General features: G+C 41.6%; 1 protein-coding gene across 2 annotated transcripts in view; it reads right to left on the minus strand.

Annotated features, from left to right (window-relative positions):
• The window catches only part of DCBLD1 (discoidin, CUB and LCCL domain containing 1), a 70,837-nt gene that overhangs the window by 21,655 nt on the left and 23,072 nt on the right, over window positions 1-26,110 (minus strand). The window contains exons 2-6 of one of the 2 annotated variants that reach the window (XM_039530713.1): window positions 17,321-17,533; window positions 9,145-9,282; window positions 7,268-7,319; window positions 6,378-6,447; window positions 4,119-4,252 (exon numbers count right to left, since the gene is read on the minus strand). In XM_039530713.1, the coding sequence (XP_039386647.1) occupies window positions 4,119-4,252; window positions 6,378-6,447; window positions 7,268-7,319; window positions 9,145-9,282; window positions 17,321-17,533 (607 nt within the window). Of the gene's footprint in view, window positions 1-4,118; window positions 4,253-6,377; window positions 6,451-7,267; window positions 7,320-9,144; window positions 9,283-17,320; window positions 17,534-26,110 lie in introns of both variants that reach the window. The other variant, XM_039530712.1, reaches the window with a different exon arrangement.

A 26,110-nucleotide genomic window follows, 5' to 3' on the forward strand; every position in this document is an offset into this window, starting at 1 on the left:
CTTTAGTCCGGTCTTTAAATGTGGCCAAATGATACCACAAACGGGTTAAAAATAAACACTCATGCTCTACCAGGGCTAAAAAATGAGGTTTTAATCTGGTTACAGCATGGCTTTGCCATAATCAAGTTCAACTAAAGTTTTTAAAATGTCTCTTTTGTCTCTGAAGACAGGGCCAAATTTGTTGTCTTCTCTCCCCACTTCCCCCACCCATGGAGTTATTTTAATATGGACATTAAACAAAAAATAATCCTGCTCCACTCCACAAAACCTCACATAATAGTGCAGAACAGTAAAGTAGCAAAAATTTTTAAAAGTGACTACGAATTATGGGTGCCCATCAAAATGCATCTTAAAGGGGCCTGATGTTCAGAGGGATGGGTGCTTGGGCTTCCTGAAAATTTGTTCCCTTCAGGATTTTACCAGTTAAGCACCCAAAAATCAGTAGTCCAGTGGTGCCCAAACTCTTCCTGTCCCTCCTCCCCACCAATAATGGAATCTGTCTGCGCTCCCCCTCCTTTACTGCACAGTTGGCTCAGCAGAGGAGCTTGGGCTGGGGGGTGAACTGGGGATGGGGGAGGAGCTGAGGCTAAAGGCTGGCCTGGGGGCAGAGCGGGGATGGAGAGCTCCCTCTCTGACCATGCCCAGCACCCCTCGAATGTTCCTCTGCACATCTTTAGGGGGTGAACCCAACAGTTTGAGGACTGCACTAGTCCCTTTGGAAAATCTTTGCGAGTATGTTATGCTTTAAAGTAACTTCTGTACTTAAATGACAAAAGAACTCCCCTCCAGGTTGCTTTTTCATGGTCATCCAGGACAGTTTGTCCTCAACTCTAGTCTGCGGGCTAACAGTGGCCCAAAGAATTAAATATTTTGAGAACCAAGCTATAGCAAACTGGGAATAGAAAGGGAAGGGTAGCCACGTGAGAAGACCAGTCAAAGTACCACCTCCCCTCACCACTTTCTAGATAGGGAATATTGGTGATTAAAGAAAAAACAAGACTTTCAGAAATAGGGACTGTACAGAGGGAGTTGATTTATTTGGGGGTTCAGGTGAGTCAAAGCAGCAAGTGCAACTGGTAATTGTCTAGGGCATTTCTCACAGATGGGCTCTGTATGCTCTATGTCACAATTTTACATTACATCCCAAAGCATGTTTGCTTATTTATTAAATACAAAGTGGTCCACTGTCAAAAGCATGGTTCACAAAGCCTATCAAATCAATGAATTATAATACTCCTTCAGCAATGTTTACAAAGATATCTCTTACAAAGTCTTTTCTTTTTTGCATCAAAGAAAGGCACTGAAACTCCGTCTAAAAGAAATGCCTCTAACTTTAGCTAAAAGAAGGAAAGTTACAATTTCTAAAATGTTTTTAAGTTTAAGAAGCTTTTACAGTTTGCAGGTCATTAAAAAAATGGGCTAATCTAATTACTGTAAATCATCATTTTTCATATTGTGATAGGTGGCATTTCTCACATAATGTACAGTCAGTAAGGCACACACTACTATAAAGCTCCCCATTTCCTTATTAATCTTAAGAGTTCTTTTGAGCAGATCGTGAGAGCTATATGGCTCTACAAAAGAATCCACTTGTGATGATTCTCTGTTGCATTACATTTACATTCAAAGGAGGACTTTAATAGTAGAGTCCACCTCAAGGAGATTATGTAAACAATGCTGTTTAAACCCAAACCTTAATCTGTACAATTCCTAAACAATTATCTCTATTTTCAAAGACAGAAAAATACTCTTGCATGCTCAGCATCCCTCACGGGTAAGAGCCCTTTGTTTTTGTTTTTTATTTTGTTTAAACATTTCCGGGGAATTTATGAGCATTTTTTTTTTAAATTAGCAATGGGTGAAAAATCTGTAAAAACCAAACATGAAAGGCCTCTGGGTGCGGGATGGGAGGGTGCCTGGTGGTCACCAGAGGCAGTGGGTTGGCAGGGGGTGATAGGAACCCTCTGTTTCCTGTGGGGCCTGTTGCTGCAGCAGTCTTGGTTGCTGGAACCTGGCTCCCTACCCATCTCGCTCCTCCTCTGCAGAGCAGCAGCAGTGGCTGCCAACTGGTCGTTACCCTTCTCTGCATAGACACGCTGTGCCATCCAACAGGGACTTTGAGAAGGGAGCCAGGTCTGGGGAATTCCAGCACTTGCAAAATTCGGGTTAAAAATCAGTAAAACCCAAACACTTGCTTTTTTCAAAAACTGGAAATGGGGGGGCGGGGTTCAGTAAAAACTAAGACAAAGGGCCTTACTCATAGGCAAGCTCGGGTGACAAAGTAAAAGCTGATACATTTGCACTTAAGATGTCAGAAATGCCTGATAAATCAGAGCCATGGCCACTGTATCTTCATTATACAATACATGTGTCTAGATCCACACATAGATCATGGAAACTACAAATCACATAACAGAGAATAAAAAATGAAGCCAGAGAGGCCAAGGTCAGTTCTGGGGAGCTGGTAAGTGAGCAATTAATAAACTTAACCATAAAATTATAATACAGATGCATTTATGGGCTCAATGCACACAAGCAGAAGTAGCTTTTGATGAGGTCAACTTCAACTAGAGTCACTAAATGAAATAAATCTTTAATACTGAAACCCACTGTAAATGAGATTTTTTAAAAAGTATAGAAACCCTTTATTTAAAGGAGTATTTGAAACTCATAAAATACTACTGTTTAGGTGCCAAAGAGTTATCCTTTCCAGCGCTGACAGTTCTGAGGAGTTTTAGTTATCGCGCGTGTGTTCCGAGAACAGAATAGCTATTTGGTGTTTGAAATACATATTATGAAACCCTTTTAAAAACCTGAAATACAGATCCAGTGTGTTTTCCTTCTAATTTTGTCTTTTATCCTTCTGGCAAACACTCACTTCACTCATGTTTTGAAATAGGATGAAATTATTCCCCTCTCACCTCCCCATTTAGTTCTACAGGAAGTGCCACACTGGTCAGACCAGTGTTCAATCTAATCCTGTATCTTGATCCCAACAACAGCAAGTACCAGATACTTAAGGGATGGGTGGCATACCTCATAAGGGACAGTTACGAAATAACATGCTCATGAGGGAAGTTTTTTCTAATCTTCGGTCCCCAGGCAGTTAGTGTCTGACTTATGCGTGGAAGCACAGGAGTTTATAACCCTGATACATTTTGGGTGAAATCCTAGTCAACGGGAGTTTTGCTATTAACTTCAATAGATTCCAGATTTCACCTTTGTGAATATTCTTATTACTGCTCACAGAGAAATGGTTTGACTGGGTGACCACAAGATGTTAGGAGGGCTTGGGAAAAAAAACTAGGGGGAGTGTGAAACTATGGGTGAAAGAAGAAATATTCTCCCAGGCACTCAGCCTGCTAGAATGCTTGGGAGAGAGGGCTTCCCTCCCCACCAATAAACACCCCGCCCATATTCCTGATATTTTAAAATTAAAGTATTAATAATCTTCCTGAGTGACACAGACAATTGCTGGAAGTCCTCACTGCACAGTTAGATATTCTAAGAGGTTTCATTTTTGCCTCAGCTGTAATACATGTAGGGGCATCAGATAAAAGGTAGCTCTAGTAATCTTAAATGGTGCTACAAAAAGCTTATGAATGTATTTAAAATTTTCATTTAACTCCCCCACTTCTCAGCACTGCTATTTATTCCTTCAATCATATTATTTTAAGGTTTTTGAGGTTTTTCATTAGTTCATCATTGCTTTTTTAACATATTGGACTATTTAAATGTATGATTTTGTCTGCAGAACACCAAAATCTTTGTGCATTTGCGAACCAGGTGATTTGATAAATATGTGAAAAGAGAGAAACAGTAGCACAATCTAAAATTTCTGGTGCATTAATGCACCAAAGACCTGAGACACTATGTGTCCCAAAACTAATGCCATTTTAATTAAGTGTCAGCAAACCAAATGACATTGTGTCTTACATTTATCTTCCAAAGGTCAACTATTAAGTGATAAACACTTAAACACTTCCAATTTTTTTCCATTCTGAAAGGGGAAGAGCTGACAGTGTCTCATCTGTTCCCTCTCTGATGCAGTGGGTTAATTACACCTCCAGGGTTACTTTCAAACACAGAATAAAAAGACAAACTACTGTGACACTTACTCCTGTGAAAGGATGCCATTGGCCAGGATGCCTTTGTATCGACTTACTCCTTTCTGCTGAATCACATTGATCTGGCCACCCAGCTCATCTGCAACAACACCTGCGTGTACGGCTGATTTGCACAATAAGGAGGTCTGGAATGTAGAAACCAGAACTCAAACAAAAGGTTAGGTTTGGCAAGTTACTGAAACTTTCAAGCTCAACTCACCATTACCTCTCTCATAAGAAGTCAAAGATCTTCAAAATCATAAAATCCTCTGAAGACTTAAGGTGAATATAAAGAAGGAAAGTACAGTATTTTTTTCCCTACAGGTTATGTTTAAAACTCTTCCCAAAAAACAAATGCTTATTCAAAAAAACCCAAACAAACAAAAAAAACCAACCAACCAACCAACCAACCCACCCCTGATTTGCCTGTAGGGAAAGTGCTCCAGAACCACCACCTAACACAACCCTCTCACATGCCCCTCCCCAGCAAAAGTAATTTTAAAAGGTACAGTCACTGCTATTTGCTGGGTAAAATTAATGTAAAACTACTTCATGGATTCACTTATTCTGCTGAAGGCAGACACACCTGTTACTTTGTGCAGGGTGAAGAACTGAGGCCTTGTCTACATTTTTGGCAAAAATTTCCCATTGCTGATAACATAGTTCAGTTTCACCATTTTTAGCAACATTGGAAGCTCTACTGTAGACTGGCTGCCACTAGCATTTTAAGGACCATGTCAACTATGTCCACTTTAAGCAAAGTTAGATGGCACTGTACTTAAAATGCCAGCAGCTGGCCTACACTACAGCTTTGTGTTGCTACCACCACTAAAACTGAGAAACGGTTAGCAGCGATGGGCAAATTCTGCAAACTTTCCTTAGTGTAGACAAGACCTGAGTGAGGCCCTGCCGTTTGTTGCTTTTCATTTCTAATCATCAGGCGTGGTAAGCAGAGCGCCCTTTGATACAAGTTGTGTGTAGAATTTCCTTGTTATTTCAGACAATTTCCCTATAATTCTCTAAGACAGAGGGGCTGAACAATCAGCGAGCAGTTTGAGGATATGCACTGGCATTTAAAACTCAATTATTACTCCATTTGTGATGAAGGAAAGTGCAACTTTATGTAGTCAAACTTGGAGATGCTAGAAAGATGTCAGAGGAATCTAGGGATTATATTCTAGAACTGTGGGGCTGTGGGTGGTCAAAGTAGGGTGTGGTATAATACGGGCATTAGCGAACCACTCAGGCCATTTTTTTCTTTAAACAAAGAACTACTAATATAAGCCTGATCACAATCCATTGACGTCAATAAGGTGCCACAAATTCAGTCATTTAAGACACTGGTAATTCTAAATGGGACAAGTTTAGGAAACATGAGCTATCCCAGGAAATCACTCTGAAATGAAGTAGAATTGGTGTCAAAATCCAGTTCTAACTGAACTGATTTTTTCCCTAAGAGGATGGACTTAAAAAAATGGAAAGATCTGTGATAAGGAGGCATAGCACTGTTCAGGGAGTAATTGACATCTGGAATTGGGGTGCACTGGATTCTCAAAAGAGAGAGTGGGAATCCTGAGATTGTAGGAATAGTTTAACATGTCAACCAGTACCATTTAGTGGACAAAGAAGGTGAGAGGGAGAACAAAAACCACAGTAGCTAGAAGCCAAAAGTATCTTTTCAGTGCATGGTTTCCTGTGACATTACATGTTTCTTGCTCATAAATGGGTGGTCGGCTTGTTTGGTAATATGTAAGTAGTAAAGGTGCCAGTGAATGGGATTACTAACAGAGCTAAAAATGAATGACATTTTTGCTTGTGCTGCTAAATAACCATGAATTTTCTAGGGTTGACAACGTTGTAATATTTAAAAACTGGGCACTCAAGCAGGAGTGACTCTTTCCCCAAGGCCCCATCTATCGTTTGCTCCTCTTCTGCCTTCCCCTGTCACTCGCTGCTTTTCCCCTCTCCTTCTCACTCCCTATGTCAGGAGGGACTCACCTGCAGAGCTGGGCTAGGAGCTGCAGCTGCTGAATGCAGGTTAGGAGGTGGCCCCAGCCGAGTAGGGTCTGGCGTGCATGATTACCTGGTGCCTTCCCGCCTACCCCACCTGCAGTAACGGAACTTTGGGTGTCTGGTCAGTAGATCTGATCAGACACTGTCAAGTCCCCTTTTTGACCAAACTTTCTGGTCGAAAACCAGAGATCTGGCAACCCCAGCAATTGCCTTTGTATTCCATCTTTCTAAAGCCCACTCTTTACCCTTCATACTTACATCTCTGTATCCTTCCACTATATTCCCAGAAATATCACCTGCTATGTCTTTGCAACCAGCAGGACAGTATCTGCTGCAGTAAAAGAACAGAAGTGTGTTTAAAACATGGATTGTAATGCCTGCCACACACACACAAAATGCCAACAAACCAAGAAATATTTTTAGAAATGTGTTCTAGCTGAGCATAAATTAGCATGTTTTTAAAAGGCAAATTTGTTCTCAGATTCAAGTTCATTAGCTTACTGCATATAGTAGGACACACAGAGCCAAAATAGTAATCATTTAAGTGCATTTTTTCTCTTTAGTTCTGCTTGTTCTGGAAATATTAACTAACTTTCCAAGCAATTCAGATAAGAAAAATATGCCCAATATTGTTCGTGAGCACAGTAAAACTTGGCTTGTGTTCCATTACGATTTCAAAATCTATTGCCAGGATCACTGACTCAAGAAAATAACCGAGAAACAATTTTAACATACTTTGGGTATGATCCTGGAAGATACTTAGTGCCAACTCCCAGTGGCATCAATGGAAGTTCAGGGCTCTCAGTATCTCCAAAGGTCAAGCGCTGCATTTTTAGTTTACCCTGGCACTGCCCACTTATGCCACAAATTAAGAAAGTTTGAGCACTGTAGCAGCATCCCTTGTTTGTTCTGGAAAGTGAAGTCTCGGGGAGATGACTCTTCTGCTACTCACAAATAAGCCACAGATAATTACAGCATTATACTGAAAAGGAACTAATTTCTCAAGAAAACACATTCCTGGGGCAAAGACTAGGCTTTTCAGCATATTACATGAAGCAAACAAGATACTTTATCCAGATACAACAATGAATAGGTCAAACAAGACACAGCGAGACAACTGCAGAGCATAGCGTTGCACTCATATTTACCTGTATTCGTTCTTCATGTGATGGTTTGCTCTCTCCAAACATGTGATTAGATCTGTTAAAAATATTACAACTAGTCATTCCTGACTGCAGAGTATAAAAGTGTAGAGAAAATTTGGCTAAACACAAAGTTATATTTTAAAAAGTCTCCAGATATTATTTATACATTTACATCTTGATAGTTAACATTTTAATTAGCGGGAATGAAACAGCTATGATATCCTCCCACCTTCCCTTCCCCTCTTACCCCTGATCCCACACATAAATCAGATTGTCTACTACCATTAAAAGTAAACTGCACAGTGAGACTATCACATCATCAGGTGTTGGTGTTAAATGTTAGTCAACAACCTGATACATCATCACCATGTGATAAATATCTGAGCCTGAGGCCTCCTTTAATAGGACTTTAATGAGAATATGCTCATTTTCTGCTCAGATGACCCCTATCCCGCAAACAGTCCATGTAGGACTTCAATGACTGCTCTATGTGCATGCATTACTACTCTATAATTGTCCCTTGTGTTACTCCTGAGGGCATTCTGCACCAAAAAAATTAAAAATTCTGTGCACAATCTTTTAAAATTCAGCAAATTTTATTTGTCAAATAAATATGGAGGCTCCAGCATGGCATTGGGGAGCACCGGCCACTGGCTACATGGAGGTGGGAGATCACTGTGCAGCTCTCCTCCGGGTCACAGACTCAGCGGTGAGGCTGCACCCACCCCTGACACAGCGCAAGGACCGGGCCTGCCCAGAAACACCCCAGGGCCCTGCCCCTCTGCACCAGGTGTGGGTGGGCAGGCTCAGCAAAGCAGGATCCAAGTGTGGAGGCGCTTAGTGTGCGGGGATCCAGGTGTGGGTTGCAAGGGTTCTGTGTCAGGCAATCTGGGTGCAGGCGGCTCAGTGGTGATCCGGGGGATGGGGGGGGGAGATCTGGATGCGCAGGAGCCTGTTGGGGGGTTCTGAGTGCAACAGTAATGGGACTCTGCAGGGAGGTCCAGGTGAAGGTGGTTGGGACTCAGTAGGAAGGGGTCTGGGTGTGGGGAGGATAGAGCTCAGCAAAGGGGTCTGGGTGTGGGGAGCTCAGGGGGTGGTGGTGTCCAGATGCTTGGGGAGTGGGACAGGGATCCAGGTGCAGCTGGTTGGGGCTCAGTAGGGTGGGGATCCGGGTGGCTCGTTGGGGTGGTCCAGGTGCAGGGGGAGTGGGGCTCACCAGGGAGGGTCTGTGTGTGAGGGGGTCTGGATGCACAGGGGTTGGGCGGATTGGGTGGGAGCAGTTCTCTGTACAGTGGTCCCTCCCCCAGCAGCTGAGGAGCGATGGGTGCAAGAAGTGGGGCAGGGGGAGTTTGCAGAGCTTCCTATAGTTGGGGGAGAAATCTGGGGGTGGGTCTGACACGGGCCCGGATGCTGTGCAGGGGGGAAGAGAAAGTCCCATCCTGCCCAGCCCAGCCGGGACTAGCAGCTGAGCCTGGTGCAGAATAGGAGCCACCAGCCAGGTCTTCCCCAGTCCCGCCCCCAGCCCCACAGTGATTTATCTCTCTGCCGGCTGCTGGGTACCCAAAACTGCTGGAGAGGGTCATATTACCACTCTTGTGGCTTCCTGTTGCTTTCCCATTAGAAAGTCAAAGCGGGGAAGCAAAGAAATCTGCAGGGGACATAAATTCTACACATGTGCAGTGGCACAGAATTCCCCCAGGAGTACTTGTGTACACTGTATTAAATCTCTCTCTCTCTCAAAATTATGGTTAAAGTAGCTAAGTTCCCTGATAATACTGTGCACCCAGAGATTGGGCTTTAGAAATATTAGCAGCATGTTCATCTCAAGTTTTCTCTCTTTAATTCGTAAGGACATTTGCTTTTTGGACTCATTACTATACCTGGATGATCACTACTGGCATAGGATAACAGAAAGCCCCGTCCAGATACATGGGACCCACTCTCAAAGCGAATAGTTGCTTCATTAGTATCCAAGATAATTTCTTTAGGAACAGGCATCCTATTGCCACAGTATGGTCCTAAAGGCAGTAAAAATAAGATTTCAAAAGCTTTAGATGACATAAATAAAAAAGGGAACAGGCACTCTTGTGATAACTAAGGAATTTCACAATAAACTCCTCCTCTTGAAGTATGATTACAAATGTTTACTTCAGATGTTTGGATTGAGACTTTGTGGGTCTGAAACCTGAAGTTACTGTAACACAAAATGGGAAGAATCCAATCCTGTAAGTACAGTGAAAACTCTGGCATTTAAATTTCTCGTTATTTTAGCCTCAAGTGGATAATTGATGCTCTTTGGCCTTTGAAGTATAGTATTTTTAAACAGCAGTAACCCCATTAAAGAAAGAGTGGAATTTTTAAAGGCAATCCAAGGCATCTATGCAGAGTCTGCAAGATAACCTATCTAGATACACAGGTCAGGAAACTTTAGCTATGACTGCAACTTAAAAACAAAAAGCATGCATGTTCTTAAAAGAAAACATGTAACATAAGGAGAACAGGGAAACACACCGCCAGCACCACTTACAGTATCAAATATTCAGAAACAATTCATTTTTATACCAATCGCTGAATCTTTTTCTCTCTCAGTCTTAAAAACATCTTGAAACAAGAACGCCTTGAAGGGATTTTTAAGTAGACAATGCAAGTTTATTTTACAATCTTTAAATAAAAAGGGTAGCCTTCATGCTCCGATTGAAGTAGATAGGAGTTTTATTGCTGCTAGCTACAATATCCCAGGATACAGTATTTCCCTTGACAGATAGGTCAACCTGGAATTACTGGCACCTATGCTATTTTCTTCAGGACCCTCTTCCTTTCCCATAGAGAAAATGTCTGACTTGGACACTGCCCCCTGCTCTTACCCACTGCTCCCTGCTCTTTCCTACTGAAAATAAGTAGGAAGAGTACCAAGAAGTAACTCAGTCTCTGGCCTCCCCTCAACCGCAGATGGCCCCATAAACTAGGAGATAGTGTAATACTTACTCTCCAGTAAGATGATGTATGTAATATCGCAAAGAGACTTCTATTAAAAAAAACATTTGCCCTATAGAGACTATATATTTTTCAAGTCAGCATCTCTCTGCCTGGGGGAAATTAGGTTCTGTGTGCCCCTGCCGAAGCCTTAAGGAGTCTCTCAACCATAACTATAACCTGTCTGCCTCTCCCTACCAAGACCATTCCCTTGAAAACAGCATAGCGGTCATTAGCATGTGGTAGAGGAGGACAGGACAGAATTTCCTTTAAAAAACACCAAACCCTACCCATTAACCATCCAGAAGGGAGTCGCTGCTGAATGAAGCAAGGAAATTAAGATTGGTCTCTTTTGGTTATGGAACTGAGAGAATGCATCAAAGTTCAGGGAAAGGGAAGCTGGCAGAAGAAAAGAGTCTAGTATATAAACCAGGATCTTAGAGCCTACATAGCTGATTTGGCGTATGTGGAAGACACAATGCTAATCTCTGCCTTTTGTTTTGTTAGTAAACTAAATTTCTAGTGCTGTTCCTTTGTGACAATGGCCTTGAGAGCATAAAACAATCATTATGGATGAAAGTTTGTTACAGATTTTTCCTAAAGATCAGGGTTATTCAACCCTATGTGCCTGCAATGGTGGAGGCCATGACCTTTGGGATCCATGAAATCACAGCCACAGAACAAATTCAGTGGGCTACACCTTGCCTGCAGTTCCCCCAAAGATCCCACTCCACAACATTCTCAGGCCAGCCTTGTGCACAGTGGCACGATCAGAAGCCAGTTATATACAGGACAGGGAGGAAAAAAATTGTTTAAGCCCCCTAAGAAAGACTACGGCTGGCTCTAGGCTTATAACATATAAGGCAAAATCAGATATGCACAGCAGTAAACGAAAAGGAAGCAGCAGTTAGGATTAGAACTGGTCAGAAAATTTCCAGGGTTTGGTGAAAAATGCCAATTTCTAAACCCCAACGTGTTTCACGGAAACATGGTGGGTTTGACAAACTTGTGTGTCCGAAACCTGTTGGGTGGGTTGCTGGGTAGCACGGGCTTCCAGGGCCAGTGGCTTCAAGGCAGCCCTGAATCGGACCTAGACCAAATGTTCAAGTGTCAGAATTCTCCTCAAACCAGAAATTCCAAGTTTTAGCCAGCTCTAGTTGGAACATTTCCTTTGCGAATGCATGTTATAAAAATGGCCTATGACTTAGTCAGAGAAGACAAGAATTTCTATAAAATGGTTAAGTTTCCTTTCCCAATTAATTTGCTTATCAAAAAAAGTCAGCATCTGCCATGGTGTCATAATCAAACTAAAATAGAAAACAGACCTGTGTGTTTCATAAGTGTGATGAGTGGTTTGTCAAAATCTGTCAATTTTACGCTTGGGTTTGTCTTTCTAAGGGAGAGACTTGAAAAATGTCTCTGGTGCAGTTATTGGTAATGCAGAACTTTAAAACCTTTTGCATGCTGTTGCATCTCTTCAGAATGATCTGACTGTACAGACTCAATCTCATAGTACCAATATGCTTCGCAGAGATTCATTAGGGTTGAACTTTGGTGTTAACAACTATGGGCATTAGAGGTGATGGGAAAGGGATTAATTTTTCATGTTATCCCATTCCTCTATTGTTGCTCTCAATAAAGTGGGTATATATACACACATTTTTTGGCCTATAGGTTCTTTTTTTATATAGGCAATTATGAGGAGTTTGACTGTATGATAATGTAACTGTTCTATTTTTATCCAATATTTATTATGGTTGGGAATTATCCAGTACAGCACATTACTGATTTGCTTCCCTGATTATGTTGTTTAGTGCATGATAGCACCAGACCCTTTTGTCAAGTTCTTCAAAGGGTGGCCTGCTTGACTTGGTTTCTTGTGTCCCCAAACGAATTGGATGATTGCCAATCCACAGTCTTCAAAAGTTTCCCCAGGATGATAATCAGTAGTGTAGGGAAGAGAAACTGATTCAAGGTAAGATATTAATTTTGACTGATATAATTTTGCTTAGCTATGAGATTTTTCATTTTGACAAGTTTTCCTAATCTGTTCTAAATTTTCTTAAATAAATACTATAAAATCCTGCTTTTAAAGAAATATATGTACTCCAAGGTATTTTAATAAGGTGGTCAGTTCACCCATTTTTATATTTTTGCAAGTCAGGGCCCACATCAAGACTTAGTGTACTTTATTTTAAAACCTGAAACTTTACCAAATTTCAGTATTTCTTTTTCCAGTTCAGGTAGCGTGCCGGGAAGGTTTTTACACATGCAATTGCATATAAAATATGAGTTTGTTTTCTACTTTTATTTCTTTTATATTATTATTTCTGACCATCTGTGAAGGTTCTATTACCATGGCAAAGAGAAGAGGCAATCTTTCTGACAGGCGTCCATCAACTCTTATTGCAGCCTTCTGATCTGAGAATACAACAGATATCCAATTTTCAAATTTGGGGCATAAAACGGAGTATTTTAAGGACTGCTAATTCTCTCAAAAGCTTTATCAACATCTAATGATAACAACGTGTGAGGTTCTTTGGCTGATTCAGCTGAAAAAAAAATTAGGTCAAAAACTCTTGTGAATGTTGTCTAACAACTGCCAGTTTAACATAAATGCTGTTTGATCTAGTTAATGTATATAGGCAGTATTTTTTTTTCAAGTCTATTTGCTTGGCAACTTAATTTAACAAAAAGAGATGGGCGTATATTCCATGCAACTAGATAGGTCTTTACCTGGTTTTGGTATTACTACAATATGCGCTCCTCTCCTGGTAGCAGAGATCTTTTTTCTTTCAATATCTCATTAAAGACATCTGACTGGTTATACCAGTTGTGCCCTGAAAAATTTGCAAAATTCTGGGGGAACCCATTGTGGAAGTAGAACAAGAACTGAAGGGGATTTCAGTGCAAACAGTCACTTCTATGAGCAAGAGTCAGACTAGCTGTAACCCTAACAACGCGAGATTTGTAGAAGCGAGGATTGCGTGAGGCGAATGAGAAAGAACTGTGTGAGAAGTTGTTGCTTCCTTGTTAGATAAGATAGAATGTGGACTAGAGTCAAAATAAGTGAGAAAAATAAGTTATCAGGATGACCTATACATAAACAAAATGCAGCTGTTGCTTATTATTGTATGTAATAAAAGGTATAAATGCTTGCTGTAATTGTTTATCTTTTGAGAGACCTGCCTAGGACCGGGAATCGGGGCTGCAGTGCCAGTGTCTTAGGCCATGGTGATGGGGATCGACACCTGCGGTCCAGGGACCAGGGATGCTCCACTGCTTTAGAGGGTAAGCCCATAACTGGCTTGCCTATAGATGCTGGGGCCTTAGCCGGGTCACCTTAGCCAAGCACCATCTCCAGCTCATTTTCTTGCAGTTATTCTCAATACTCGGTACCAGGGTCAAACCTTAACTGCTGAAGAAGAGGAGTTGGCTATGACATGGACATCCAGCAATCATCCCTCCATAATAAACTTCAGAGCTAAGGGTGAACCATTCAAGTAATATATGTTTGCTGATGTTTTAAAGAAAGTTACACCAGTGAACTGGTGGACGTCACTTAAGCACTTGGGTTCAGAGACTGCTGAAGTGATAATTTCACTTAACAGCAGTAGCTTCTTCTGCCAGTGTAGCAAGAATATTTTCTTCCTTTGGACTAATTCATTCCAAATTGAGAAATCGTTTGGGACCTGAGAAAGCAGGAAAGCTTGTCTTTCTTTTCCAGAGTATGACCAAGCAGGAAAATGAAGGTGAAGACGACTGAATTAGCTGCAGAAGCCAATATTTTAAGTTTCTCATGTTGACCTGGCTGATATAGTTGATTTAATTTTTGGTTTTCTTAAAAAAAATATTTCATTTAGCTATTTTAGATAAAACAATTTTAAGAAAAGCAAACCTGATTTTAAAAAACTTTAATGTTTAACAACATTCAAAAATTCATATGCTTGTTTTGTTAAAATATTGTTTGCTGTTGAAGAAAAAAAACCCAGAATACATAATGTTGTTGTTTTAGTTAAATAAAACAATTTAAATGTCTGTCTGGTGATGTTCTCCTCCTAATACAGCATGGCAAGAAAATCCTCCAAATATCAATCACTAACTTGTTGAATTGCAGATATTTATAGACTCATAGAATCTCAGGGTTGGAAGGGACCTCAGGAGGTCATCTAGTCCAACCCCCTGCTCAAAGCAGGACCAAACCCAACTAAATCATCCCAGCCAGGGCTTTGTCAAGCCTGACCTTAAAAACCTCTAAGGAAGGAGATTCCACTACCTCCCTAGGTAACCCATTCCAGTTCTTCACCACCCTACTAGTGAAAAAGTTTTTCCTAATGTCCAACCTAAACCTCCCCCTCTGCAACTTGAGACCATTACTCCTTGTTCTGTCTATAAGTCATTGGGAGGTGAACTATCTACTTAAATTACCTTTGGTAAATGAAATAACCAAATAATCATTCATTTTCTGATATAGCTATAAAACTAATCTGAAAAATTTTCAAAATAAATTACTTTAAAAATGTAGGTTTCATTTTTAGAAGGTGTACACTATACATCTATCTCTGAGTTGCGAAGAATATGTATTAAGGTTATAACAACCAACAACAAGGCACTTTTATGTAGAAATCCATGATTAAATTGAGTCTTCCCCACTAGTGATTTAAATCATGATCTCAAATTGATTTAAATCAAATCCACCCTGCTCAGGTGTGAGTGAAAGCTGCTGACTGTGCAGCTAGTTACTGAGAATGTAAATTATATGAGTAATTATGTAATTAGAAAAAGGATGTGGGAACAGTTAAAGTTACTATATGGTAATTTATTGCATAATGCTCAACTCTTCTGTGTCCATGGACTGAAAAACTCTGCAAAACTGAGCCTCCTGAAGACATGTTGTTCGCTGATGCCTATTTTTTTAAAGGGGGGAGAGGAGGAGGGCAGAGGCACAGGAGGTTAGAACTTCATCCAGTATTTAAATCTTATTCTCCACCTCTAAAATATGTACATATTTCCCCCCCTTTTCTTATTAAAATCTTTTGATTATAAGTCAAGGCTATACCAAAGAAAAATTATTCAGAAATGCAATAATCAAATGGCTGGACGTATGTTACTGGTAACCAAGTTACAGGTGATTTTGTTTTTACAATAAAGTGTATTTTAGATAAAAAGGGGGAAATTAATCAGATTAATATTTTTAAAGAAGGGACAATATTTGAGTAAGGGAGTTTGGGCTCTTATGTCAGGAACAGCTGAGAGCCAGACCCCATCCCCTTTACATCCTCCTTTCACCTCATGTGAGGGGAGGGTGGTGGGATGGCTGAGACATAGTTAGACATAGTTAGGGGTTATGTGGAAATGATTAAGGAACGATGATGACCTGCCCTGTACAATTTGTTGCTGAGTTCTCCCAGATACTTTAAGTGAATAAAATTGCAGAAATAACCTGATCAACCCTTCCCACCATCACATCATAAATATTTTCACAGTCTTATGATCAGCATATATGCAAGTGCTGGATATGAACATATCACTCGACACTTCGAGAAGACTTTCTATTTTAAAAACAACTATTCACCCATGAAGGGCGATAATTATCTTTATCTCCATTTGTGAGAAAGACCCTAATAACTCACTTGGTCTTATTGCACCATATGAATTATAGCTCTATCACACACATGAATGAAAGGCAATCATCATTCTTTACTCTCAAGATATCTTGTGAATCTATAACTCCAGAGATTCACACACTTCACTGAAACCAGCACCATCCTAGGGTCACCTTGAAAACCAGCAAACATTCCAAGTAGAATTTATCTAACTCTCCCCCTCCCTTCTACTCCAATGGTTTTCAACCTTTTTTCCATTTGCAGACCCGTAAAAAAATTTTAAATGGAGGCGCAGACCCCTTTTGGAAATCTTAAGCATCGTCTGCAGACCCCCCAAGGGTCCGTGGATCACAGGCTGAAAACCACTACTCTACTCCAACCCATCAGTAATTTCCAATGTTGCACGTACAGGTGAAGAAACAGTACAGATAATTCTTCAACCAACAATCCTGGTTTTATGTAAAATTTTATCTAATAATAAGAGCTTATATGGGTAGTATCTGTTCATTCTAGTTACACACACCTTCATCAGAATATAAAGCATTGACTTTTGTAAGTGGTCACACTGACATGAAAGGTAATTTACCTATTACAGGATGAATGGATGGAAAGGTTCAACATCAACTACAGTTTTGAAAAGTTGATATGGGAGAGGCATGGGGTATCCCCAGAGAGGATCCTAGCTCTTCTGAATAAGCAGTTTTAACATATCTATTCAGGATACATAACAACTTAACGTCTAGTCCAGTTATTTTACCTCAGTGAAAGCTGGCTGAGCATTTGCCATTTCTGCTTTCATGAAAGTTTGGGTACTAAAGCTTATGAGTTAGCAAAATCTATTGTTAATTAAGGTTTGTTCCAGTCCTAACTCCTTCTCTAGTCCAGTCTTTCCTTCCTAAGTCTCCTGCCAACTGCAGGCTCCTCTGGGCACCTTCTCCTAGCTTCAGGGTTTCCTTTACCACAATGCAATAAAAATGTACCCTACCTAGCCACAGGTATGAGAGCCTTTGAGACTTATTGCAGAGCGATCAGTTACAATTGGCATCTCACCTGTTTAGTGAAGTAGCGAAACATTTCATTTTAATTGTATTGCTGCTATATACAACAAGGGTGTAGCAGAGACTGATCAGTTAGCATTTGCAATGCCTAACCCTTTATGCTTTCAATATAAAGTTCATAATTGTTAAATTTCACATATTTGGGGCTAAAACTGTCAGTGAACATGCTAGTACTTGTTGCACATTCACTTTGGCCAGGCAGTTGTATAGTATGCACGGAATGGTCGTATTTCTATGTTTCTAACAATATGTGAGACACCAACCACTTTACACGCTTGAGAACAGAATACTCTAGTGTGCAGAAAGATTTTTCTGATAAGGAAACAAGGTAACAATTCCCATACTTTCCTCTGATCACAATCAATTAAAACCTACAATCTTTTAACAATTTATGATTCTTACCCATTTTTCATACATACCATGTATTGTTGAAGAGCTAAGGATGGTAAGGTAGTTAGATTCACATTTTTGGGATTCAATATCCAAATCTCCAATTTTTAAGATCAGTCGTTTTCCCTGAGGTATTTGAATTTTCTTTTCACAAACTGTATAGTTGGGGTAAGTCCCAGGATAGTTCTTGGATGCCAGAGTGCCACTGTCTTGATACACCACCATGTGCCCACATCCATCCCCTGTTTGCAGTGGAAGGGGTGAGGGAGAAAAGCAAAAAAACAACATATATAAAGGCATTATCGTCAATAGTCACTCACCAGTTTAAAAAATAAAGCATTTTATTTTGTATTACTCCTCCTCAGCTTAGTCACCATTATACAGAAGTCCTTGTAAATTTAAAAATGATGGAGTCACAGCATCTTTCTTTTAAAACAAGAAGGGGGCATGGGGGAGAATGTGGTTGCTGTGTATCAAGATACCAAGATCTGCAGAAACTACTGTTTCAAGTTTGAAGGAATCACATACAGATGAATTTATTCTAATTTTCTATTTTAGGGCCAAATCGTGCTGAGAATGCGAGCACATAATGTAGCATCTGGCTATCATGATTTCGTCATCAATATTTTTCTCCCAGTTACCACTGCATGTTTCAGTGAAATACAATACACAGTATTGCTAGGGGAGAAGGAAGTTGGACTGTATGTGAAAGCAGAGAGAATTTAACCCCACACTACCCCACCACTATTATAGTCAAGTTTATTCTCTTCTCCCCTCTTATCCAATGTGCACACAGAAAACACACACCCTGAGTGGGCAATGGAGCAAAAGCACTACAGGATGGTTTAGAGCCACTGATGGTGCACAACTGTCAGTTACAGCATTAGATATGACAACTGGAAAGTTCAAATGAAAATTCAAGCCACCTCTGTTAGAATGGGCGGGACAGAGATTGAGTAGAGAAAGCGTTAGTTGAAAGAAAGGAAGCATCGGTATAGAAAAGAGACTCAGATTACTAAGGAAGCAATACACTGTGTGACTAAGAGTAAGTGTACCAGTAGTTTGAGGTTTATATTTTTAAAAGCCTTAAGCAAACACATGCCTCTGGGTTTCACAGTAAAATCAATGGAACTCCTTGAGTAAGTAAAGTTACTCACATGCCTAAGTGCTTGCAGGGTCAGGTCCTCAGATTTTAAGCTCTTGGGGGCATAGATCATCTTTACCTTTGTATCTAGTACAGTATTTTGCACATTATCAGTGCTAAAATATTGACTACTACTATCACTGTTAAACAAACAAACAAACATCCGAAGAAGTGAGCTGTAGCTCACGAAAGCTCATGCTTAAATAAATTTGTTAGTCTTTAAGGTGCCACAAGTACTCCTTTTTTTTAAACAAACAATAATTATTCAGAATGGCTGGGGATTCTCACACTGTAATTATCCAGAAGTTTACATTGGGTTTCTTTGGTCAAACAGTCATGCCCCTTCGTTTTAAACTACTAGAGAAAAATACTTAACTCATTTGGGTGAAATGGCAAATAAAAATGAAGCGCTGATGAAGGTGTGATATGTTGGCAACAAAAAAGGTGATATAATTTGCAAAGACAAGCTCCAACCTGTCAAACTTTTACACAATACTGTATAATTACAGTGCCATCATTCAATGCATCACACACACACACACTTTTCACAGAAAGCAGCACTTATTTTAAAGCTTTATCATCATTACTAGCTTGTGTTGTTTGGAAAAAGATGAACAGAAAATGAAAATTCAGACTCCTACCACCATAAAACCAAATTCCGTTAAAATGCGATTCTAATCCTTACTGTTCACACTATTAGAAAAAACACACACTAAAAAGTCCCTTTGTTATAATGGCTCTATTTACTTTTGATGTTACAGGCAAATGGTAAGGATAAACAACAATTGAGGTTTTTGAGCAGGTTGTTGCCCTAGCAATAATAAACATAGCTATCACTCCGTAGCAACATCTGTTGGTAAGCACAGCTTTGTCTACAAGCAGAAGTTGCACTGATGTAGAATTTATTAGTACAATCAAAAAAGATATTTTGAAAGAGTACATTCTCACTATATGTCATGTATAACAGTCATACTACAATGCTTGTATCCACACAGCAGCATGGTGTTACGGATAAAGGTGCGATGCACGGTGGGTAGATATCCCAGTGTCCTCCATTACAGTTACCAAGATATAGTTAAATATTGACTTGAACCTGGCTTCATGCACATAAATCCATTGGCAGAATCAGAGGATTGGTATGCAACTAGTCCTCACTGAGGTGTATTGCCTTTATCAGATTTGAATTTGGTTTTAATTAGAGTTGACCATTTAAATTCATTTCATATGTGTGCAAAAATAATTAATTAATGTTAAAGCCACGTACTTCTATAGATCATGTGCTTAAGGTTATCTTAGTGTGCAATACACATGCCAGTGCACCTAAAGAATGTCAATATACCCCAGAGCCAGGAATTGTCAAAATTCCATTGGTTTAGTTAGTGGAGATTTTAAGTTCTGACTGCTGAAAAGCTCTGGGATTCTGTTTCCCTTTTCTTTTTATTTTTAAAGAAACAAAACAAAACAAAAATTGGGGAAATTAAATGCAAAATGTTGAACAAATACAACAATGTAGTGGAGCACAAATCACTAAAACTCAAGAAACATAAAAGGTCCCAATAACATCAAATTGCTGTTAGCTCTACTGGGTTACATTCTGCCCTATGTTATACTGGAGTAAATCAGAGGGCCTCTGCGGTGAAAAATACACCAGGCGACCTGAGGGGAAGGAAAACCTACCACAGCAATGCGAGATATTGGCAACTCCACTCTACCTTTGGATCTAGAACCAACAGAACTCAGAAAGCAAGGGCCAGGGGACCATGGGGCTTCACCAATTCATTAAATCTCCTAGACAGTTTCTCTTGACAGGACTTGTCAAGGTTACTGGACTAGCTGCACCTTTGACCTCTTTCTTGTGTATCTGAATCCACTCTTTCAGGTCTCTGGCTTCATGTCTTGACCTATCCTGGGTGAAATTCCACAATTCATTCTCTCTCTCTCTCCGAGTGGGCTCTGGGCTACAGTTCCTGGTGTATCAACTGTGCTTACCCACAAGTCTAACTGAGTTCAGCCCCCATGGTCCTTTCCTTTGGGAGCCTGGGACAAGTGGTTTAGATCATGCTCAGACAGCTATCTTAAACTATTGTTTATTTTCACAGTAGGAACAAACATTTAGAGAAAAAGGATTTTAAAAACAAGAGTCTCCCCATGTCTATCTTACCTATATGGTTATCATACCCTGACGGTAACCTAAGCAGGCCTAATGTCTTCGGAGATGCTCATTGTTGGACAGTGAATGGGATGGCACCAAGCAGTCTCTCTGTCAGGTGTTTGGCTGGCGGGCTCTTATTCATGTTTTCAGGGTCTAACTGATCACCATATGTGGAGTTGGGAAACAATTTTCCCCCAGGTCAGGCTGGCAGCAACCTGGGTTTTTTTTCCCACCTTCCTCTGTGGCGTGTGGGTGCAGGTCACTTGCCAAGATTAACTGAGTGTCTCTCACTTAATCATTTCTGTGCCATTGCAAGAGCCTCTGCCACTGGTGCACCTTGGTCCCGCCTATTGTCTGCCTGTAGCACATTAGTCTAGTCTCTCGTGGGCTGCAATACTTGGATTCAGTTGTGGTTGTTAGGTTTTATGTGCAGGTACTCAGTGGTGTTGGTGGCCTGTGATGTACAGGAGGATAGACTAGATGATCTGGTGGTCCCCTTCTTGCCTTAAACTCTGATTCTACGACACCCCAGCAGGCGCCTTGATCTCAGTCTGGTTCTTTTGAACAACAACCCCCTCTTTCTTGTGGCCCTACTTTAAAATTGCCCTCTCTTCAAGTGAATTCCTCCTAGGTCACATGTCCCCACTGGTGTAGGAAGTTCCAATTTTCATCCCCCTATCCCAGTGGGGGTGATTCTAGGTACAGTAAAAGCTGTGTTATCTGGCATTTTACCAATCAGAAAGCTCTATAACAGGGGTTGGCAACCTTTCAGAAGTGGTGTGCCGAGTCTTCATTTATTCACTCTGATTTAAGGTTTCGTGTGCCAGTAATACACTTCAATGTTTTTAGACGATCTCTTTCTATAAGTCTATGATATATAACTAAACTATTGTTGTATGTAAAGTAAATAAGGTTTTTAAAATGTTTAAGAAGCTTCATTTAAAATTAAATTAAAATGCAGAGCCCCCTGGACCGGTGGCCAGGACCCGGGCAGTGTGAGTGCCGCTGAAAATCAGCTCACACGCCGCCTTCGGCATGCGTGCCATAGGTTGCCTACCCCTGCTTTATAAACTGGAATTTCTGATCTTCAGAGAAAGTCTGGTTTATAGTCTGGTTGGCACAGGGCTGGCAGGCTCCCTTCCTGGCTCCACATGGCTCCCCGGAAGCGGCGACATGTCCCTGCTGCTCCTAGGTGGAGGAACAGGTTCTGGGAGGGAGTTTGGGTGCGGGAGGGAGCTCAGGGTAGGGGGTTGGGGCACGGGAGGGATTTCGGGGTACCGGATGTGGGCGGCGCTCACCTTGGGCAGCTCCTCGCAAGCAGCGACATATCCCTGCTGTTCCTAGGTGGAGGTGCAGCCAGGCGGCCCTGCACGCTCCCCTGCCCCGAGCACTGGCTCCGCAGTTCCCATTGGCCAGGAGCCGCAGCCAATGGGAGCTGCAGGGGCAGCGCCAGCAAGTGGAGGCAGCACGCAGAGCTGCCCAGACGTGTCTCTGCCTAGGAGCAGCAGGGACATGTCACCACTTCTGGGGAGCTGCCTGAGGTGAGCGCTGTCTGGATCTGGCACCCCAAAATTCCTCCTGTACCCCAACCCCGTGCCCCAAAACCCCTCCCGCACCCAAACTCCTCCCTCTTAGTTAACTGGAATTTTTGACTTACCAGCACCCCGCCCCCCTTCTCCCTACATGCTGGTTAAAAAAAGCTTTTATTGTAGTATTTTCTATTCCTAGCTGCATTATCATCATTTATAAATTTTACATAGATCATTTCAAAAGCAAGCATAGCACGCTACAACTGGAAACTGATCATTTTCAAGACTCTGCCCCTACCACTTTAAAAATTGCACAGCATCCAAAGAGAATTAGGCCAGGATTACACTTGGAAGGCTTTGCCAGCATAGTTATACCCATATACTCTACTAGCAAAGTGCTCCTAGCGTGGATGCAGCTAAACTGGCAAAGCTGTGCTTTTACTTGTATAGCTTATTCCAGCCCCTCCTGAGCAAACTAAACAACACTTGCAAAAGCCTCCATTTTTCTGGTACAACTGTGTGTACACTAGGAGCTTTTGACAGACAGCTGTCAGAGATCACACCCAGGACAGACATAGCTATGCCAGCAAAAAAATCTGTTCTGTAGACCGGGCCCTAGGCTGCCCTGTCAACCAGATCATAACAAGATCTCTTCCCCAGGTTGAGCATACAGAAAATGGAGTTCTGAGACCGGCTCAAAACCAAATTAGCAATAAAAAGTCTCCTTTGAGGTGAGGAATTAAATGTTATTTTGTGACTTGCTGCTGCTGGGGCAGTCATGCAAATAATCAAGATGATGAAAGATAAGTGCATATGACACTGGCTTTTCTGCACTTCTCCCTTCTGCCCATGCTCTCACTATTCACCTCAGTGGCATAGATGACAAAAGCATCTATGCCACGAACAGTTAAAGTAATAATTCAAAAGGTACAGTCACCCCAAGTCTGAATGCGGTCATATAGTGGCTTGTGTGCATGATTCCTGTTTTATTTTTTCAGCAACGATTCACACTGCTGGATTAGAGAAAATGCCACACTGAACTCTGCTGGAAAAAAATGCATTCTGGAGAGGCAATACCAGACAGAAAAAAACAAAACAAACCCAAGAGTAAATGTCAGAATCTCAGCTTTTACTTTGTTGTGGAAAAAAGCTCCTGGTGGTGGTGAAAACCTTGAAAATGTGACAAAGAGCACCTGGAATACCCAGAAACCAGAAGACAGAGAACCTAAAACTAGAACTAGTCAAAAATTGGGGTTTTCTGCACAAAATTTACACAAAAATCAACAAAATTTTGTACTTGTATAAGTTTGCCATATAAAATTTTGATTTTCAGTGGAAATATTTCCACAAAACACCAAAATCTGCTTTGGAAATGCTGCTGCTTTGCCTCATGGGAGTTGTAGTTTGGGGGGTCTCGCTCACAATCTCCTCTGTAAGCCAGGCTCCCTGCTTGGACTTCATCTCCTATAGTGTTCATAGTCTCCCCTCTTGGAGAGAAAAGGCAACTCATCATGGGAGACCCTGGCCCTACAGCATTATGGGAGATATCCATCTGGGAAGCCCATCCTATTGGAGAAGAATGGTGATATGATGCAACCAAACTACAACTCCCATGAAGTTCCATAGCAGCAAAATATTTAAGCTTTCGGGCATTGGGTGTTTCTTTAAATGAAAAGTTGAAATTTTTTGTGGAAAGTAGATACAGTCTGAAAAAAAAAATGTTTTTCAAAGGAAAATTGTTTTTTCAAGAAGTTTTGATGAAAATTTTTTGAGTAGCCCCACACAAACCATTTTATTTAAATCTCATGATTGGCATTACTAAACATCATGCAAAATGAGCCATCACTTTGACAGAACCTTGCATTCCCATGCTGCCAACTATTACAACCTGGCCTAGTATTATTCCAAGGTCACCAGTCTGTTATGAGATGACTCAAGTCACTGGCTCCCATATACTTCCAAGCTATCTGGGTCAGGGGAGAGTCCAGACACTGGTTCTAGCTCTTCTTCTGAGCCCTTCTTTGAGATATGGGGTGCCACTGCCATCTGCCCTTGACTCTATAATCAGCATCCTAGACCACCTGAGCCTCCCAGTCACTTACTTGCTCCTCTGGAGCTCTACCTAGGCTGAGGACACTCTGGCCTTTTAGTTTAACCCCTTTACGGAAAACAAGGCAGGAAAGCAAGGTGCACAGGCTTAGTGAAGCAATTTCTTTACCACAGAAACTTCATTAGTAAAACCATTTGTTACACGTCTTTGAAAATAACAAGAGTCCTGAATCACAGTCTGAGCTCACTCCTTTCTGCGAGTTCAAGGTTTGTCAGTGTTTCAGGCCCGGAAGAGTCTTTTTCTGTCTCTCTGGGGGCAGCAGGGAAGACCCACAAAACCCAGAAAAAATAAGTGGAAGGCAGGGTTCGTGTAAAAAAACCACCATGACATTGGGCGGGTCTCAAACAAACAAACAAAAAAAGGGGGGGCACCCACGAGAGAATTGGAAAAACCTGTGGGCCACAACTGCCTAAAAACACCAGCCCGACTTCCCCTAAATGAGCCAAAAATCGCTTGTTTTGAGCAGACTGGTGATGATGGATTGTCCTTCTCAGAGCAGCACTACACTCTTAAGGAGAGTCTCAGTCTCTTTGTCATGTGCTTCACTGAGACATTCCAACTTCATCCCTCAGTTATGCATGCCCCCACCCCCTGCATGCCCAGATCAAAAAAACATTATTCCATGAGGATGGGCTCGTAGCTAAAAGCCATTCAAAGTTGATGGCACTAGACTGCTGTGTTGATGGCTTCTCAGGGATGGTCCTTCAATGAAGGGGCAAGCACCTTTCCTGGGCAGGGCACTGTCTGAAATGCAGTGCAATGTTCTGGCCACACATAATACAAAATGGAGTTCATAAATAAATAGAGACATATTCCACTCTGTCACACCAACTTCATACAATACTGGAAAAAAATAATATAGCCAGAATTTGCTTCCCTTGAAGACCCTGTCTGCACATTAATCCTGGGGGACAAAATTCATGTTCCCCACAGATTTTTTTTCCTCTGCATAAAATACATTCTGCTGGAGAGGCACTGCAATTATGCCTTTCGCTCACCAGGGGCTGCTGTAGTACCAGAACAGAGGGCAGCCAGCTCACCAGCCAATAGAAGAGAGGCTGCATTCCTCACAGCATCCTGCCCTCAATGTCAGATGAGGAGGCAGGAGATTGGTGACCAGGGGAGAGACAGAGCTGGGCATATGAGGCTGCTTGGGGGGGGGTCGTCACAGACTGGGTGGAGGGTCAGAAAGGCTAGTGGGGGGGACAGACTGGGGTGGGCGCTGAATGGGAGCAGGTGTGCAGGGCCACATGAGGACGGGGGTGGGGGGTGCGGGGGTGCAGGGCTGCATGGGGAGGGGCGGGGCAGGTTTGAGCATTGGCCTGCTAAACCCAGGGTGGTGAGTTCAATCCTTGAGGGGGCCATTTAGGGATTTGGGGATTGGTCCTGCTTTGAGCAGGGGGTTGGACTAGATGATCTCTTGAGGTCCCTTCCAACCCTAATAATCTATGATTCTATGTTCCTGACTGAATGGGAGAGGCTAAGAGTCAGCTAGGATCTGCACGGGGGGCTTCTAACTCCCTAACAATCCCTCTCCCCACCCCAAAACCTGTCCTTCTCTTACCCACACGCAACCCCATCCAAGTTCACTCCCAGGCTCCTTCCCAGCAATTACTTCCCTCTCCCTCAGCTCCTCCATTACCCTGACTCCCCCAAAGCTTTGCACAGCTTCTGAGGCATGCTGGAAATACATTTCCGTATTGTAGTTTAAATGAATTATTAGTCAAAGTTCTGTATTAATATGCCTAGTAAGCAAACTATTTGTCAAAAACATTTCCTGGATCTTTTTTTTTTTTGTCTGCATTGTTACAGACATACTTGTTGACAGGTATTTTGAAATAAATTACCAAAATAATTGAAGCCGGTGTGATTATATTGGGTTAT

Source organism: Mauremys reevesii, linkage group 3 (assembly GCF_016161935.1).
Source record: "Mauremys reevesii isolate NIE-2019 linkage group 3, ASM1616193v1, whole genome shotgun sequence".
NCBI lineage: Eukaryota > Metazoa > Chordata > Testudines > Geoemydidae > Mauremys > Mauremys reevesii.